The following is an 18,666-nucleotide window of genomic DNA, read 5'->3' as shown; positions in this document are numbered from 1 at the left end:
AAAGTGGAAAATGAAATAGAAAGAAGCATATTTTTTTTTAATAACATGCAATTGTAAAGTTATTCTACATACATTAATCTATAATATATCAAAAGTTTTTTTGATGAGAGGTACCCTTTAAGACAAAAAAGTCACAGGGGCCTGATGGGATACACCCAAAGTTATTAAAAGATGTGTGTACTAGCAAAACCATTAAAGGGGTATTCCGGGCAAAAACATTTTGTCCCCTATCCAAAGAATAGTGGATAAGATGTCTGATCGTGGGGGGCCCGCTGCTGAGACCCCCCACGATCTCACTGCAGCACCCGCATTCTATGTGGGTGCTGAATCTCCAGTTTCGGAAACCTCCGGGTTTCCGTGACTGGGGACGTGACGTCACGCCATGCCCCCTCCAGTCATGTCTATGGGAGGGGGCGTGAAGTGCCCATGGCACTTTACAAAGCACTGGAGAGGCCTCATTTGGAGTATTGTGCCAGTACTTGAGGCCGTATCTCCAGAATGATATAAAAACTTTGGAGAAGTTCAAAGAAGATACTAAACTAGTACATGGATTGCAGGATAAAACTTACCAGGAAAGGTTAAAGGACCTTAAAGGGGTAGTCCAGTGGTGAAAAACTTATCCCCTATCCTAAGGATAGGGGATAAGTTTGAGATCGTGGGGGGTCCGACCGCTGGGGCCCCCTGCGATCTCTCTGTACGGGGCCCCGGCTCTCCGCCGAGATAGCGGGTGTCGACCTCCGCATGAGGCGGCGGCCGACACGCCCCCTCAATACATCTCAATGGCAGAGCCGGAGATTGCCGAAGGCAGTGCTTCGGCTCTGCCATAGAGTTGTATTGAGGGGGCATGTCGGCCGCCGATTCGTGCGGAGGTCGACACGCCCCCTTCCCGCGGGCTGTCGGGTCTCCGTACAGGAGATCGCGGGGGGCCCCAGGGGTCGGACCCCCCGCGATCTGCAACTTATCCTCTATCCTTAAGATAGGGGATAAGTTGTAAACCACTGAATCACCACTGGACTACTCCTTTAACATGTATAGCTTGGAAGAAAGAAGAGACAGAGGGGATATGATAGAGATTTTTACATACATAAAGGGAATCAAAACGGTAAAGGAGGAGAGCATATTTATTTAACCTCTTAAGGACGCAGGGCGTATGGATACGCCCTGCATCCCGAGTCCTTAAGGACGCAGGGCGTATCCATACGCCCGTGGGAATTCCGGTCCCCACCGCTAGCCGGTTGGGGACCGGAGCCGGATGCCTGCTGAAATCGTTCAGCAGGCATCCCGGCATATCGCCCAGGGGGGTCATTATGTCCCCCCATGTCGGCGATCGCAGCACATCGCTCATCAATTCAGATGAGCGATGCGCTGCGATTCCGTTCCCCGACGCTCGCCGGGCGGGGATCGGAGCCGGATGTCTGCTGATTTCTATCAGCAGACATCCCGGCAGTGTGCCGGAGGAGGTCCGGAGGACCTCCTATACCGGCGATCGCTGCAGGACGCCGGTAACTACTAACCGGCGTTCTGCAGCGGTTCCGGGTCATCAGGGTCACGTGTGACCCTGTGACCCGAATATAGATGGTGACTGGTGGTGTAGTATACACCACCAATCACCATCCATGCTGTACTGGGGGCTGGCATTGTGGCCACCCCCCTCAGTACAGTTGTGATTGGGTGGCCAAAGTGGCCACACCAATCACATAGTAATGGGAGGGGATCTGGTGGGCTAGGAGCATGTTGCCCCGTTCTGCCCGCCATTTCAGAGAGATCTGGTGTGCAGGACGGAGCCCCGTGCTGTCCACCATCCCCTCAGTAAAAAAAAGTGCCCCTTGCCCCCTTTCTGTGGCCCCTTGGCACAGAAATCCCCAGGGATAGCTTTAGATTTAGGTAGGGACAGGCTAGGGTTAGAAAAAAAAAAAAAAAGTTTTTATTATTTTTTTTTTTTCAGCGTACCTCAGTGGGTGTCCGTGGGTCCGTAGCACCTTTAGCTGCGTGACCCCAGCCCTGCTGGGTCGCTGCGGTCTGCCGCCAGCCTTTTTTTTGGCGCAGATCTTTTTTTTTTAATCGTGTGTGCGGACCCTCTTAGTTATAAAAGAGCGGTCCGCCACCGTTTGTTAGAGCCCACCCGCCGCTGATCAGTCCCGTAGTACTGATCAGTGTTTTTTTTTGTGGTGCCGGCGCTTTTTTTTGCGTTTTCTAGCGTTTTTTGCACCCATAGGCGGTCCGTGCCACCAGTAGCAGGCGTGTACTGTGTGGCCGGACCTTACCTGTGTGTGTGCGGCGTGCCTCACCGCTGTCAGTGATTTATCACTGATCAGCGTTTTTTTTGTGGTAAAGGCACTTTTTTCGGTTAACGCATATTTTTTTTTTGCACCCATAGGCGGTCCGTGCCACCAGTAGCAGGCGTGTACTGTGTGGACGGACCGTACCTGTGTGTGCAGCCTGTCCCACCACTGTCAGTGATTTATCACTGATCAGCATTTTTTTTTTGGGTTCAGGCGGGTGCATTTTTTCGGGGTTAAGCGTTTTTTTTATTTTATTTTTCGGGTTTTTTGTGTGGGGGTCTGTGTACAAGCCACCAGCCACTGTTCTGGGCTGAGTGGCCGGACCCCCCCACTGACTTCTGTGCCCCCTGCCGCCACAAGCGCTAATCAGTGCGCACACCACTGATTAGATAAACGCTTTTTTTTTTGGCGTAGGGCTTTTTTGCGCTAAAAGTCCCTTTTTTGTTTTTAAAAAAAGTTGCCTTTTTATTTTTTTTCTGTTAGGGCGGGTTAGTTTAGTTAGGTTAGGTTGGGTTAGGGCGGGTTAGGGAGGTAATATCGCACCGCACCACACGCAGCACACACACCAATAAAGTTTTCCCCCCCCCACACACACATACCCGTATCCCCATTAGAGTAGGGAAATGGCCCGCAGAGCGTTTTCGGCGGAGGAGGCATATGCCATAATTGCCTCCGACACCGAGAGCTGCTCAGAGGACGATGAAGACCCCACCTTCCTTATTTCATCGTCCTCCTCATCATCTAGTTCAGATGATGAGCCACCAAGGCGGCGAACTCGCCGCCGTGCGGCGCCGCAAACCTCCTCTGCCCTTGACCCTGTGCCCCATGCTAGTATGAGTCCCCCTGGTGCTCATACTAGTGAAGCCCCCCAGCCAAGGTCACTGGTACCTCGTACCGGAGAACTTGACTGGGCTGAGCCAGCGGACCACGAGCCCGTGATTCCTGAGTTTGTTGGCGACTCAGGAATCAAGATTAACATCGCCGGGTTCACTGAAAAGGACTTTTTCGGTCATTTTTTCAGTGACGACTTTGTTAATCTAATGGTTACACAGACGAATCTGTACGCCCAACAGTTCGTCGCCGCTAACCCGGGCTCACTTTTAGCTAGACCCGGCGGCTGGACTCCAGTCGATGCAGCCGAAATGAGGACCTTTTGGGGCCTCGTGCTGCATATGGGTCTACTTAAAAAACCCAGTGTCAGGCAATATTGGAGTGGGGACATCCTGTACCAGACCCCGCTCTACAATATGGCCATGACACGTCCCCGGTTCGAGGCCATTCGGAGATGTTTGCATTATGCTGATAATGCGGCATGTCCCCCCCGAACTGATCCCGCGTATGACCGCCTGTATAAAATCAGGCCGGTCATCAATCACTTCGGGGCCAGATTTTGGGAGGCCTATGTCCCTGGAAGGGAGGTCGCTATTGATGAGTCTCTCATCAGCTTTAAGGGGAGACTCAGCTTCCGGCAATACATCCCGACCAAGCGAGCGCGGTATGGCGTGAAGATGTATAAACTTTGCGAGAGTACCTCTGGGTACACTTGCAAGTTTATGGTGTATGAGGGACGAGATTCCCGCATTGAACCCCCAGATTGTTCCCCCACTCTGGGTGTTAGCGGGAAAATCGTTTGGGGCCTTTTGCACCCATTGCTAGATAAAGGTTACCACCTTTACGTGGATAACTTTTATACTAGTATCCCTCTCTTCACATCCCTCGCCGCCAGATCCACGGTCGCTTGTGGGACAGTCCGGAAGAATCAAAGAGGCCTTCCTTCCTATCCCCTGCAGACTCCTATCCCCCGGGGTGAGTCCCGTGCCTTTTCCCATGAGAACCTGTTGTTGGTCCGGTATAAGGACAAGAGGGATGTCCTTATGCTCACCACAATTCATGGGAATGGCAGCACCCCTGTCCCTGTGCGAGGTACCGTGGGACCGGTCCTCAAGCCCGATTGTATTCTGGACTACAATCGGTATATGGGGGGAGTTGATCTTTCTGATCAAGTCCTCAAGCCATATAATGCCATGCGGAAAACACGCGTATGGTACAAAAAAGTTGCGGTCTACATGGTACAGGTTGCCATGTACAACGCTTTTGTACTGTACAAGTACGCTGGCAACACAGGGACATACCTGGAGTTCCAAGAGGAAGTTCTAAAGGCCCTCATCTTTGGTGACCGCCAAAGAGCGGGTCAGAGCACCTCTGGAACTTCAGGTCCCCGGCCAACACTTTCCATGTGTGATCCCCCACACTGGAAAGAAGGGACGATCTCAGAAGAAATGCAGAGTGTGTCGCAAGAGGGGGATTCGGAAGGACACCACCACTCAATGCGACACTTGCCCCGATCATCCGGGCCTCTGCATAGGCTGCTTCAGGGAGTATCACACTTCCATGGAGTACTAAATTTTCCATCCTTTGCCCTAACTTTCATTCCCCAAAATTCGACTCCAATGTACCAGTCCAGAGTACATTGTCTTCCAAATTTTATACCAACCCCCCCCCCCCCCAAAAAAATGACAACAAACACCTTTTTCCCAATACCCCCAATATCTTTTTTTATTTCTTCCCCCTAAAAAATGGGTCATGGGACACAGAGTCAACAGCATTGGAGGTTTGCAGTTGCCTCAAATGTGCAACGCTCTCTCTCCCCACCTGAGCGGGTTGCGCATTTGAGGTAACAGAATAGGGACGGCCCCATACATCCCCTTCCCAGAATGATGATTCAGAGTATAGGGTTTGGGGCGGGCATCCTTTTTACTTTTGGCTGTACTCTGGGTCATCATTCTGGGAAAATAATTGGCATATCAGTTCTAAAATTGCAATTTTCTTCCCCCCATAGTACTCTTTATCCATTCCTGGAAAATAAATGAAGGGAACACCCGTCTGTTCCAAATCTCCACTTCACCCTATACACCTTCCCTAGGGGGTGTACTGTTTGTAGTATTCTCACATGTGGGTGTTCCTTTCTTGTATTTTCCTCTGAATGTATGTAACTTTTAGGTCCGTAACAAACATCCTCCTCAAATGTGAAGAGTTCTCGCTGAGCTCTGTCGTATTTCCAGGCGACAATTCGGAGTCACATGTTAGTTGTTCCCAGAAAAATGAAGCAGAGTATAGGTTGAAAATTGCAATTTTCAAAAGCTAACCTTCATCCATTCCTGGAAAATAAATTTAGGAAACACCCGTGCGTTCAAAATGTCCTCTTTACCCCTATACCCATTCCCCAGGGTGGGTACTTTCTGTAATGGTCTCACATGTGGGTGTTTCATTTTTGTATTTTCCTCGGAATGTATGTAACCGTCAGCTACTGATATGCCATAGGCCACAAATACAAAGTGACCTCTATGACTTCTGAGCCTTGTTGTGCGCCCGTCCAGCACGTTACCCCATATGTGGATGTATTTTTATAGTCAGGGGGAAAAGCCCTCCAAAATTTGTAACCCAATTCCTCATATTACCCCTTGTGAAAATGTTAATAATTGGGTAACCCAAGCATTTTACTGTAAAAAAAAAAATCTAATTTTTCAATTTATGGCCCACTTTTCAAAAAACCTATGAGGTGTTATTTCCCGCTGTACCCCTTGTTATGTTCATTGAGGGGTGTAGTTTCCAAAATGGTGTCACATGTGTTTTTTTTTTTTATGTTGGGTACTTTATAAATGCACATGACCCCCGACTTCAATTTCAACAAAATTTTCACTCCTTCCATTCTGAGCATTGTAGTGCGTCCACAGAGCAATTTACATCCACATATGGGGTATTTTTTTTCTCAGACAAAATTGTTCTTCAAATTTTGGGGGCCTTTTGCCCTATTACCCAATGTGAAAATGAAACATTTGGGGTAACGCTATCAATATAGTGCAAAAAAATCAAATTTTTCACTTTTATGGCCCACTGTTCAAAAAACATGTGAGGTGTAAGTACTCACTGTAACACTGTTACATTCCCCGAGGGGTCTAGTTTCCAAAATGGTATGCCATGTGGTTTTTTTTTTTGCTGTCCTGGCACCACACGGGCTTCCTAAATGCGGCATGCCCCCAGAGCAAAATTTGCTTCCAAAAAGCCAAACGTGACTCCTTCTCTTCTGAGACCTGTAGTGCGCCAGCAGAGCACTTTTCACCCCCATATGGGGTGTTTTCTGAATCGGGAGAAATTGGGCTTCAAATTTTGGGGGGTATTTTCTGCTTTAACCCTTTGTAAAAATGTAAAATTTTTGAGAAACCAAGCATTTTAGGTAAAAAATATACATTTTTTTTTACATATGCAAAAGTCGTGAAACCCCTGTGGGGTATTAAGGTTCACTTTACCCCTTGTTACATTCCCCAAGGGGTCTAGTTTCCAAAATGGTATGCCTTGTGTTTTTTTTTTTTTGCTGTCCTGGCACCACAGGGGCTTCCTAAATGCGGCATGCCCCCAGAGCAAAATTTGCTTCCAAAAAGCCAAACGTGACTCCTTCTCTTCTGAGACCTGTAGTGCGCCAGCAGAGCACTTTTCACCCCCATATGGGGTGTTTTCTGAATCGGGAGAAATTGGGCTTCAAATTTTGGGGGGTATTTTCTGCTTTAACCCTTTGTAAAAATGTAAAATTTTTGAGAAACCAAGCATTTTAGGTAAAAAATATAATTTTTTTTTTACATATGCAAAAGTCGTGAAACCCCTGTGGGGTATTAAGGTTCACTTTACCCCTTGTTACATTCCCCAAGGGGTCTAGTTTCCAAAATGGTATGCCATGTGTTTTTTTTTTGCTGTCCTGGCACCACAGGGGCTTCCTAAATGCGGCATGCCCCCAGAGCAAAATTTGCTTCCAAAAAGCCAAATGTGACTCCTTCTCTTCTGAGACCTGTAGTGCGCCAGCAGAGCACTTTTCACCCCCATATGGGGTGTTTTCTGAATCGGGAGAAATTGGGCTTCAAATTTTGGTGGATATTTTCTGCTTTAACCCTTAGTAAAAATGTAAAATTTTTGAGAAACCAAGCATTTTAGGTAAAAAATATACATTTTTTTTTACATATGCAAAAGTCGTGAAACCCCTGTGGGGTATTAAGGTTCACTTTACCCCTTGTTACATTCCCCAAGGGGTCTAGTTTCCAAAATGGTATGCCATGTGTTTTTTTTTTTGCTGTCCTGGCACCACAGGGGCTTCCTAAATGCGGCATGCCCCCAGAGCAAAATTTGTTTGCAAAAAGCCAAATGTGACTCCTTCTCTTCTGAGACCTGCAGTGCGCCAGCAGAGCACTTTTCACCCCCATATGGGGTGTTTTCTGAATCGGGAGAAATTGGGCTTCAAATTTTGGGGGGTATTTTCTGCTTTAACCCTTTGTAAAAATGTCAAATTTTTGAGAAACCAAGCATTTTAGGTAAAAAATATATATCTTTTTTTACATATGCAAAAGTCGTGAAACCCCTGTGGGGTATTAAGGTTCACTTTACCCCTTGTTACATTCCCCAAGGGGTCTAGTTTCCAAAATGGTATGCCATGTGTTTTTGTTTTGCTGTTTTGACACCCTAGGGGCTTCCTAAAGGTGACATGCCCCCCTAAAACCATTTCAGAAAAACGTACTCTCCAAAATCCCCTTGTCGCTCCTTCCCTTCTGAGCCCTCTACTGCGCCCGCCGAACAATTAACACAGACATATGAGGTATGTGCTTACTCGAAAGAAATTGGGCTACAAATATAAGTATAAATTTTCTCCTTTTACCCCTTGCAAAAATTCAGAAATTGGGTCTACAAGAACATGCGAGTGTAAAAAATGAAGATTTTGAATTTTCTCCTTCACTTTGCTGCTATTCCTGTGAAACACCTAAAGGGTTAAAACACTTACTGAATGTCATTTTGAATACTTTGGGGGGTGCAGTTTTCATAATGGGGTCATTTATGGGGTATTTCTAATATGAAGACCCTTCAAATCCACTTCAAACCTGAACTGGTCCCTGAAAAATATCGAATTTGAAAATTTTGTGAAAAATTTGAAAATTGCTGCTGAACTTTGAAGCTCTCTGGTGTCTTCCAAAAGTAAAAACACGTCAATTTTATGATGCAAACATAAAGTAGACATATTGTATATGTGTTCCAAAAAAATATATATTTTGAATATCCATTTTCCTTACAAGCTGAGAGCTTCAAAGTTAGAAAAATGCAAAATTTTCATTTTTTTTCATCAAATTTTGGGATTTTTCACCAAGAAAGGATGCAAGTTACCACAAAATTTTACCAGTATGTTAAAGTAGAATATGTCACGAAAAAACAATCTCGGAATCAGATTGATAACTAAAAGCATTCCAGAGTTATTAATGTTTAAAGTGACAGTGGTCAGAATTGCAAAAAAGGGCTCAGTCCTTAAGGTGAAAAAGGGCTCAGTCCTTAAGGGGTTAAAAGAAGAAAAACTACCACAGAAGGACATGGTTATATAAGAGTGGAAAGGTTTCTGCAGTAATATAAGGAAGTATTACTTTACTGAGAGAGTAGTGGATGCATGGAATAGCCTTTCTGCAGAAGTGGTCGCTGCAAATACAGTGAAGGAGTTTAAGCATGCATGAGATAGGCATTAGGCTATCCTTCATATAAGAGAGAGAGATATGTATAATGCTATCCTCCATATAAGATAGCGCCAGGGACTATTGATAGGATTCAGATTATTGGGCAGACTAGATGGGCCAAATGGTTCTTATCTGCCGACACATTCTATGTTTCTATTTCTTCCTGAGGCGCTTATACTAGATACTGAATAATTTGAGATGTTTTCAATATTTTAAGTTAACAATTTTTTTAAAAATGATTTGCAGATTTTTATTAACATGTCTATCAATACTATGCGTTGCAATTTCAATGTTGAAGAATGTATTTAATTTGATGCTTGGTGTGACCGGGGTTGCACATAAGCCAGTAGTCAGGCTGTCAATGCACCTACAAATTTGACCCTGTGGTTGTCTCCCCCATCTTTATGCTCTATGTCTTCCTTAAAAATAGAAGGTATTTTCCAAAAATGTTGATGCATCTAAATAAAAGAAAAATCTGTTCTGCTTCCTCTATTACTGCTGTGAGCCATCATGGTATAGCTCCAGTATTCTGCTAGTCTCTTATTCTCCCAGCAGCATTGTGGGTGGGGTTGGCTTGTAAACCAAATTGTATTCCCTTTCCCTTGTCATTTTCTTTTTATATATGTATGCTTATTGCTTTTGTTTATCTTCAACTGTATCTGATTCCTAATTACAAAGAAAGTAGCTAACAAGTTAAGATAGTCAGTATCTCCTGATTGTCTGTATTTTGGCATACGTTCCGCCTATTAATATGGATATCGGGATAAGGAATGTTTTGTTTTTCTTACATCACCTATTGTGTCAGCCTACATGTTCATTCTTTCACTCGCAGCTAACTTTTTACACTGGAGACCTTGGAGAACAGTAAGATCATCCCTTGATTTATACTGAAGACCAGCTGTTGTGCAGAACGCAGCTGTTATGTGTCCTGGAGGAGTCTGGCCCCACCTGCCACCATATCCTCATGTCATCCTCCTTGTCAGCCTCGCTCACACAACTGAAATGAGAGCCCTAAAGCAGAGCACAAATGTTCACATCTTTAGTATATGTTCTTAAAGAGGTACCCGTGGAAATTTTTATTTTTTTTTTAAATCAACTGGTGACAGAAAGTTAAACAGATTTGTAAATCGCTTCTATTAAAAAATCTTAATTCTTCCAGTACTTTTTAGGAGCTGTATACTAAAGAGAAATCCAACAAAGAAATGCATTTCCTCTGATGTCATGACCACAGTGCTCTCTGCTGTCCATTTTAGGAACTGTCCAGAGTAGGAGAAAATCCCCATAGCAAACATATGCTGCTCTGGACAGTTCCTAAAATGGACAGCAGAGGTCAGCAGAGAGCACTGTGGTCAGGACATCAGAGGAAATGCCTTTCCTTTTTGGATTTTTCTTTAGTATAAAGCCCCTAAAAAGTACTGGAAGGATTAAGTAATTTACAAATCTGTTTAACTTTCTGGCACCAGTTGATTTAAAAAAAGGTTTTCCACGGGAGTACCCCTTTAACTTTCTCCTTTCTAGCTAGTGAACCAGGACAGTTTTCTTATCTTTATGCTTCCAGGTGTATTTATAGCCAATATCGCATGACAAGTAAATACTTTATTAGCATGTTTGGTCCACAAGTTTTACAGATTCTTTATATGGTCCTTTAACTACTGCTGCGTGCTCACTATATTTTAACCTCTTAACGACGAGTGCCGTAAATGTACGTCATGGTGAAGTGGTACTTAACGCACCAGGACGTACATTTACGTCCTAAGCATAACCGCGAGCATCGAAGCAATGCCCGGATCATGCGCGGCAGGTCCCGGCTGTTGATCGCAGCCAGGGACCCGCCGGTAATGGCGGACATCCGCGATCCCGCGGATGTCCGCCATTAACCCCTCAGATTCCGTGATCAATACAGATCACGGCATCTGCAGCATCACGGTCACTTAATTGGATGATTGGATCGCCCACAGCGCTGCCGCGGCGATCCGATCATCCAGCACGGCAGCCGGAGGTCCCCTCACCTGCCTCCGCTGCCTTCTGGGAGTCTTCTGCTCTGATCTGCCTTCCCGCAGACCAGAGCAGAAGATGACCAATAACCCTGATCAGTGCTGTGTCCTATACATTGCACTGAACAGGATTAGCAATCGAATGATTGCTTTAAGTAGTCCCCTATGGGGACTATTAAAGTGTAAAAATAAAATTAAAAAAATAAAGTAAAAAAAAACGTGAAAAACCCCCAATAAAAACGTAAATTGCCCCATTTTCCCTATTTCACCCCCAAAAAGTGTTAAAAAATATTTTATATACATATTTGGTATCGCCGCGTGCATAGATATCTGAAATATTAAAATAAAATGTTAATGATACCGTACGGTGAACGGCGTGAACGTTAAAAAAAGAAAAAAAAAAAGTCCACAATAGCTGCTTTTTATAACTTTTTCTTCCCAAAAAAATGTATGAAAAATGTATTAAAAGTTTTATATAAGCAAATATGGTATCAATAAAAAGTACAGATCACGGCGCAAAAAATGAGCCCTCATACCGCCGCTTATACAGAAAAATTAAAAAGTTATAGGTCTTCAAAATAGGAGGATCTTAAACGTACTAATTTGGTTAAAAAGTTTGTGATTTTTTTTTTTTAAGCGCAACAGTAATAGAAAAGTATGTTATCACAGGTATCGTTTTAATCGTATTGACCCAAAGAATAAAGAACACAGGTCATTTTTACCGTAAATTGTACGGCATGAAAACTAAACCTTCCAAAATTAGCAAAATTGCGGTTTTCTTTTTAATTTCCCACACAAATAGTATTTTTTTGGTTGCGCCATACATTTTATGGTAAAGTGAGTGATGGCATTACAACAGACAACTGGTCGTGCAAAAAACAAGCCCTCATAATAGACTGTGGATGAAAATCTAAGAGTTATGATTTTTTGAAGGCGAGGAGGAAAAAATGAAAACGTAAAAATAAAATTTTCTGCGTCCTTAAGGCCCAAATGGGCTGCGTCCTTAAGGGGTTAAAGGGGTACTCTGGCCCTGAGACATTTTATCCCCTATTCAAAGGATACCGGATAAGATGTCTCACCGCGGGGGGTCCCACCGCCGGGGACCCCCGCAATCTTGTATTCGCCACCCACCTGTTTGAGCTGCATGCCATGGTGCCAACTCACAAACAGCTGGGTGGCAACCACGGGGCCGGAGTATCGTGACGTCAACCCTCGCTATGCAAGTCTATGGGAGGGGGCGTGACGGCCGTCACGCCCCCTCCCATAGACTTGCATAGCGGGGGGGTGACATCACACGGGGGCGGAGTCGTGACTTCACGATACTCTGCCCCCGTGGTTGCCACCCGGCTGTTTGTGAGCTGGCACCTCGGGTGCAGCTCAAACAGGTGGGTGGCGAATACAAGATTGTGGGATGGTGAGACATCTTATCCCCTATCCTTTGGATAGGGGATAAGATGTCTCAGGGCCGGAGTACCCCTCTAAAGTATGACTGAATCAGAAGGTTCAACTTCAGTATGGAAGCGAGAATGGTTCTCTCTAGAGATGAGTGAAGTTACAGTGATTCGATTCGTAACGAACTTCTCTGCTCGGCAGTTGATGTCTTTAGCCTGCATAAATTAGTTCAGCTTTCAGGTGCTTCGGTGGGCTGGAAAAGGTGGATACAGTCCTAGGAGAGATAAATCGAATCACTGTAACTTCACTCATCTCTAGTTCTCTAGTATTGTTTAAATAGGAAGTAGCCAAAAAGAAAAAAAACAACAACAAAGATCTCACACTTGCATTAGATATAATATTACTCACACAGATAGTGTCTCATCTAAGTAAGTACACCCTGTACATTTTTGTAATAATTTTTTCAATTCATGTGACAACACTGAGGAAATGACACTTCTATTATGTAAAGGTGCACATTCTGTATAACAGTGTTTAATGTTGTGTCCCTCAAAATAACTTAACAGACAGCCATTAAACCCTTAAGAACAAAGCCAATTTACATTTTTTCACTTATTTTTCCTCCTCTCCTTTTAAGAGCTATAACTTTTATTTTTCCAACCACTGAGCCATATGAGTTTTTTTTTTTTTTTTTTTTTTTTTTTTTTGACTCATTGCACTTTGTAATGACACCTTTTAATTTACAATAAAATTTACCACTAAGCAAAACAAAATTGTGGGTGAAATTGATCTGAAAACTGCAGTTTTGCAACTTTTTTTTTTTTTGGGGGGGGGGGGGGGGTGGTTTTTGCATAGTGCACTGTGCACTATGCAAAAACCAACCCAACCCCAACCCCCCCCCCCCCCCCCCCCCCAAAAAAAAAAAAAAGTTGCAAAACTGCAGTTTTCAGATCAATTTCACCCACAGCACTGTGCTGTACGCTCAAATTGGTCCCTGTTCCCACTGGGGCTCACAATCTAAACCTATCAGTATGTTTTGAAGTGTGGAAGGAAACCAGATTACCCGGAGGAAACCAAAGCAAACACGGTGAGAACATGCAAACTCTTTGCGGATGTTGACCTTGGTGGGATTTGAACACAGGACCCTAGTGCTGCAAGACAACAGTGTTAACCACTGAGCCACAGTAATACAGTAAAGGAAATTATATAAATTGGGTATCCTTTAATTGACCTACAGAATAAAGAGCAAACCATAAAGTGCATCACCGGCACTATTAACCAGCACCAGCAGGTTGTGTGAGTGATCCTGCTGTCAGTTTCCCTTTCAGATCTTACATTTCATAGCCTAGGTGCTGTTAGAAAACGTAATATTCTTGTAATAATTATTGATTTTAGGCTAGTTTTTGGTGCACAGGAGAGTGCCCTGTGCAGAAGTTTCTCTATGCAGATAATAGTTATAATTCATATAGCTTTTGTACAATATACTTTTGTGAGGGGACATAAAATTATTCAAACTTTACGTAACAATTGCGCAATTGTGTATTGTTAAGGAGCACGGTTAGTATTGTTTTGTTACATAATGTTATGATGTATATTTACAAAATTAAATGATTACCACTTGATCATAGTGGTACGGAGAATGATTTCAATCCTTATAATGTTAAATAAGACACTTTTTATCTTTTCAAAGTACAACATTCACTTAACTCTTTTTATGGATTTTAGGAGCTTTCTGCGGATGCTGTCACATCTTGCTCAAGTAGCTGGGCATTTGCTCCTGTACGGTGGCTCGTATATTCTTCAGTGGACAGAAGAAGATGAAAGAACGTATAGAAGAGCACAAAACTCTTAAAATACAAATGCAACATCCTTTATTATCTCCATAATGTATAAGTATACACTTTTCACTAGCTAAAGCTCATTGTAGCAATATACTTTTCAGGATAACCACAAAGGCAACATGTACATGTTTTTTAGAGTCATCGACATATTCTTTTTTTCCATATGCACTTTTTGTACAGCTTGTATTTATTTTTTTATTTTCATGTGTAATTCTTCCACTTACGATGATAAAGCATCTCCTCATATTTACGTGTCTCTTTAGTTCTGTTACTAAGCTAACCTAATATATTTTACCTCCAGTTCTAATAACTACTTATTGTTTACATTTGTTATTCTTTATGTTTACATACATTGTTTTATTATCTGGTCTGGCATGAGCACCTTATAAAATAGCTCCCTATATCTCAGCTTCCCAGACCTTGGAGGAAGTAGGTTATTGTGGTAAAGCCAGATTCTCACTCCTGTACTACTTAGGCTGGGTCCACACTACGTTTTGTCCCATACGGGAGCGCATACGGCAGGAGGGAGCTAAAAGCTCGCGCTCCCGTATGTGACCGTATGCGCTCCCGTATGCCATTCACTTCAATGAGCCGACCGGAGTGAAACGTTCGGTCCGGTCGGCTCATTTTTGCGCCGTATGCGCTTTTACAACCGGACCTAAAACCGTGGTTGACCACGGTTTTAGGTCCGGTTGTAAAAGCGCATACGGCGCAAAAATGAGCCGACCGGACCGAACGTTTCACTCCGGTCGGCTCATTGAAGTGAATGGCATACGGGAGCGCATACGGTCACATACGGGAGCGCGAGCTTTTAGCTCCCTCCTGCCGTATGCGCTCCCGTATGGGACAAAACGTAGTGTGGACCCAGCCTTACACATTCTAGCATCTGGCATAAGGGATCTTCGATGTGTCTACTACACTGAACTTGGTTCCCCATAGAACCTGATGTTGCAGCTATGTTGCAGCTGTGTGGAACCAACCTTATCTGCAGTCACAGCTGTTTTGGGTAGTAAACTTTTATATTGGTTTTATTGATTTAGTTTAGATGCTTTTATTAATACTTGTCCTCGAAGCTTTGTGGTTGGTGCTAGTTTGAGACGTATATAGTTCTAAATATATTGTAAAGGTTATTTATGGATATATACTTTTTAATATAACTTTTTTGATTTTGTTTTTAAATTGGTACATTTTAAATAGAAGTGAAGTCTTAAGTATCTTGCAACTGACAAAAGTGAATATTATGTTTACAGTAATTTTTTTTTATAAACACTTGTAACTGGATTTGTTTATATTCAAACTGATATATGTTTTAAAGGAACTCATTTGCTTTCAGGGAAACATCTTTTTTGAAGTCCCCACATATACACAATACTTGATTTAGGGGATGATTGTGGGTTTCATAGCAGAACTGTTGCTTCGTGTGGCCCATACATTTTAACTTTTGGTCTAGTTGGGTTTAAAGTCTCTAGTCCATTTCTCAACTTTTATATTAACAAAGTCCAAGAGCAATTTATGCAGTGCCCAGTCAACATACTACAATTTGAGTCAGTGAGCGTAAAATGGAAAGTGGATAACTTCATGTGGGTGTATAATGGACAATACGTTAACGTTGCAATCATTTTTTAAATATTTTGTTTTTAATAAAATGATTTGATTGTCCTAAAATTTGCTTTGTCTCTTCTGTCCACTGACTACAGTATTTTGTTTCCGGATGTTTAATTGACAGATTTCTATTTGTTGCGTATGACTGGGTTAGGCAATGGCCTTAGTTTTGTTGACGAGATATCTCCTAGTCTGTCTGGTGGCTGAAGCAACAGAATTCTACATGGTCACAAATGCGGGTAGTCCATCTGCGATGTAGCCATGCAGCCCTATGATCTACCTATCAGATTACTAGGTAGGTTATGAGTAGAGTAAACATAAGCTATAGGGCTAGGTTCAGACTGCGGAAGCTCCAGACGGAAAATTTCCGTCTAGAGATTCCAAGTGCGGCCAGCACCGACTGATTCAGGACCGCGCAGACATTGTAGTCCCCAATAGACTGCAATGTGTTCTGTGAGTTTATCCGCCCTAAAGAATGAGCAATGCCATGCTTCAAGCCGATATTTTAAAGCAAATTTTCCGTTCACACATTCCGCTTCAAAAATTATGAAGTGTAAATTGGTGAACGGAAAACCCATTTACTAGCATATACATTTTAGTAAGCAGAATTTCTGCCTGCAATTTCAAAGCGATATTGCAGGCAGAAATTCTGTAGTCTGACCCTAGCCTTACTGTCCATATTGGCCATTTCTTAGGGCCTTGGGTTTAACATTATTTTAGGGTAACCCATAGCAAGTTTATGTGCTGCTAGAGCCAAAATGAACAGTTGAAGTCATAAGTTAGGTTAAAGTAATCTAAAAAGTAATATATATCCCCTATACAGATTACATGGCAACAAACTATTGTTTTAGTAAGTAGTTCAGGATATTTACTTTGTACATGACGCAAGCAATTTTTCCAACAAATGTTATAATTCTAAAAGTGTGTTTGGAAAAATATGTAATTGCTTTAAAGGCTTCTTAACAACATTTTAGTTAGAGGTGATCTGTGACAAGATTTTAAGGCTTACTTGCCTGGCCTTCTGTGCTTAAAATCATGGAAGAGTTAAAAATGCATCTTAATACTTTGGATGATTACTGTTGAACACCAGGAGGCCACAAAGCCATCAAGAACAGCCAATGACCTTGTGAGGATGCTGGAGAAAATGGGTAAAAAATATATATTTCTCGGTCGCTCTTCATTGGGGGACACAGAGACCATGGGTATATGCTTTTGCCACTAGGAGGGGCACTGACACTAGGGAAAAAAAATCTGCTTCTCCCTGGCAGGATATACCCGCTCACTGGAAGTGAGGTAATCTGTTTTAGCTAGTGTCAGTAGGTGGCAAGACACAGGTCTTGGAGCTCCCCAGACCTGGTCTTTTCTCAATTATTTTCTAGTAAGGGCTGTTTAGTTTTTATTTCCCTTTTTGTTTTCCTTTTCAGGTGGGGGTTCAGGAGTATGGCGTTACCTGTTCCCCCATATGCAACAAAGGGGCACGGAACATAAGAGTATGGGCCGTCAACCCCTTATCGCCAACAGCCAGCGTCTGGAGGTTGTACCTCGGGTCCCCCACTTGCCCCTGCTCGCCCCGCTATATTAGCCTGGTATGATGCAGTGTGGCCATAAGCTGGCTGAAGCCATCTGGGTGAGCATATGAAGACTGAGGGTTAGTATATTTCTCCCCCAACCCAGCCAGCCAGCAGGCCTGTGGACTCACAATTACGGCAGGAGTTTCTGTCTCAGACAGGGCAGTCGTCCTTTCTCCAGCTGCTAGTTTTATCCTCTTCAGCTGGTCGGATCTCCTACAGCGCTTGCTGGTCAGCGGGACCCATAATGGTGGCAGGTAGCTCCACCCCCCTTCCCCCACGTGCTCGGTGCAGGAATCTGTTGGTTAGCTGAGGGAGGACTCTCTCCCCCCTCTGTCGGCGCTGTCTTGTGAGCGCTGGACAGGGAAGGCTCAGTGCCTTCTCTATGCCTCTCATGAACGGGGCTTAGCTCCGCCCCTCCTCCCTGCAGTGAGTCCTCCAGGCATAGAGCGCTGCAGGGGTTGGAGTGGCAGGCGCTTCTACAGCGCTACTTACTGCTCCTGCTGTGTTCACGGCTCCCTGCGCTCACTGTCACTGCAGGCGATACACAGCTGCTGGCTTAGCGCAGCTGTGCAGCGAGTGGTCGGAGCGCCCGTTTAACTGTTTAGGCACCGACACAGAGTGCCGGTAGGTGCTTGTCGCAGCCTGTGGATGCTTCCGCAGCTGCGAACGCTCTTTCCCTCTGCCCCAGCAGTGATGAGAATCGCTTTACTTCTCCCAGGGTGTCTCACAGGACACCCGTAGTTCCTCTCCTCCTGTTCCTGACTGTCAAGGATCGGCGCATTTGTGGGCCTCTCAGGCGGTGTTTAGCTCCGCACCCCCTCCCTTCTCCCGTAGCACCTCCAGGTTTGGGCTTGGGGGCTTTAATGCCCCGAGTGCAGGATGCCCCATGCCAGGTTTATTGAAAGAAGAAGAAGAAAAAAATTGTCTTTCCTTGATCTCTTTGACTGAGCCCTCTAGTGGCTATTAGTTGTATTGTGCCTTTGTGAGCTCCCTCTTGTGGCAGCCCATAGCTTTTACAGTTATTTGTGTAATATCTGTTTTTTATCAGATTAATATCTGCTGGGTCCTCTTCTGGGACTGTACATTGGGTCTGCCTTATTTCCCAGATGGCGCTATTGGCACAATGTTTTTGCTTTATGCCTCTGGCATACCTAATTTTGCAGAGTTCTCACTCTGTGAGGGAGAATTTGCGAACCGCTGTGGCGGGTCATTACGCGGTCCCTGTAGAGTCCAGAGTTACATCCAGTGCCTGGTTTCCCCTTCCGCTGAGTACCATGCCATGTCTACTGTGCCCACGGCTGGTCCTAGTCCCTTCCTATAAGGGCACGGCTCCGGTCTGGTGCCCTTTACAGGACTTTTGCGTTCCTGGCGGACGCTTAGGGCCCTCTCGGGGTTCTTCCTCTGTAGGGACTCTGCCATGTGGCTTTTATTCACGGGAGGGTACTGGC

The 18,666-nt window shown here is 44.2% G+C and overlaps 1 protein-coding gene across 1 annotated transcript in view; it reads left to right on the top strand.

Moving 5' to 3' along the window:
* The window catches only part of CIDEA (cell death inducing DFFA like effector a), a 49,826-nt gene extending 35,311 nt beyond the window's left edge, over positions 1-14,515 (top strand). Inside the window, exon 5 of the mRNA XM_056521543.1 lies at positions 13,930-14,515. Within this exon, the coding sequence (XP_056377518.1) occupies positions 13,930-14,056 (127 nt within the window). The 3' untranslated portion in view covers positions 14,057-14,515. The remainder of the gene's footprint in view (positions 1-13,929) is intronic.
* Positions 14,516-18,666: the final 4,151 nt, after the last annotated feature.

Source organism: Hyla sarda, chromosome 5 (assembly GCF_029499605.1).
Source record: "Hyla sarda isolate aHylSar1 chromosome 5, aHylSar1.hap1, whole genome shotgun sequence".
Classification (NCBI taxonomy): Eukaryota; Metazoa; Chordata; class Amphibia; order Anura; family Hylidae; genus Hyla; species Hyla sarda.
This window is presented reverse-complemented; position numbering and strand designations above follow the sequence as displayed.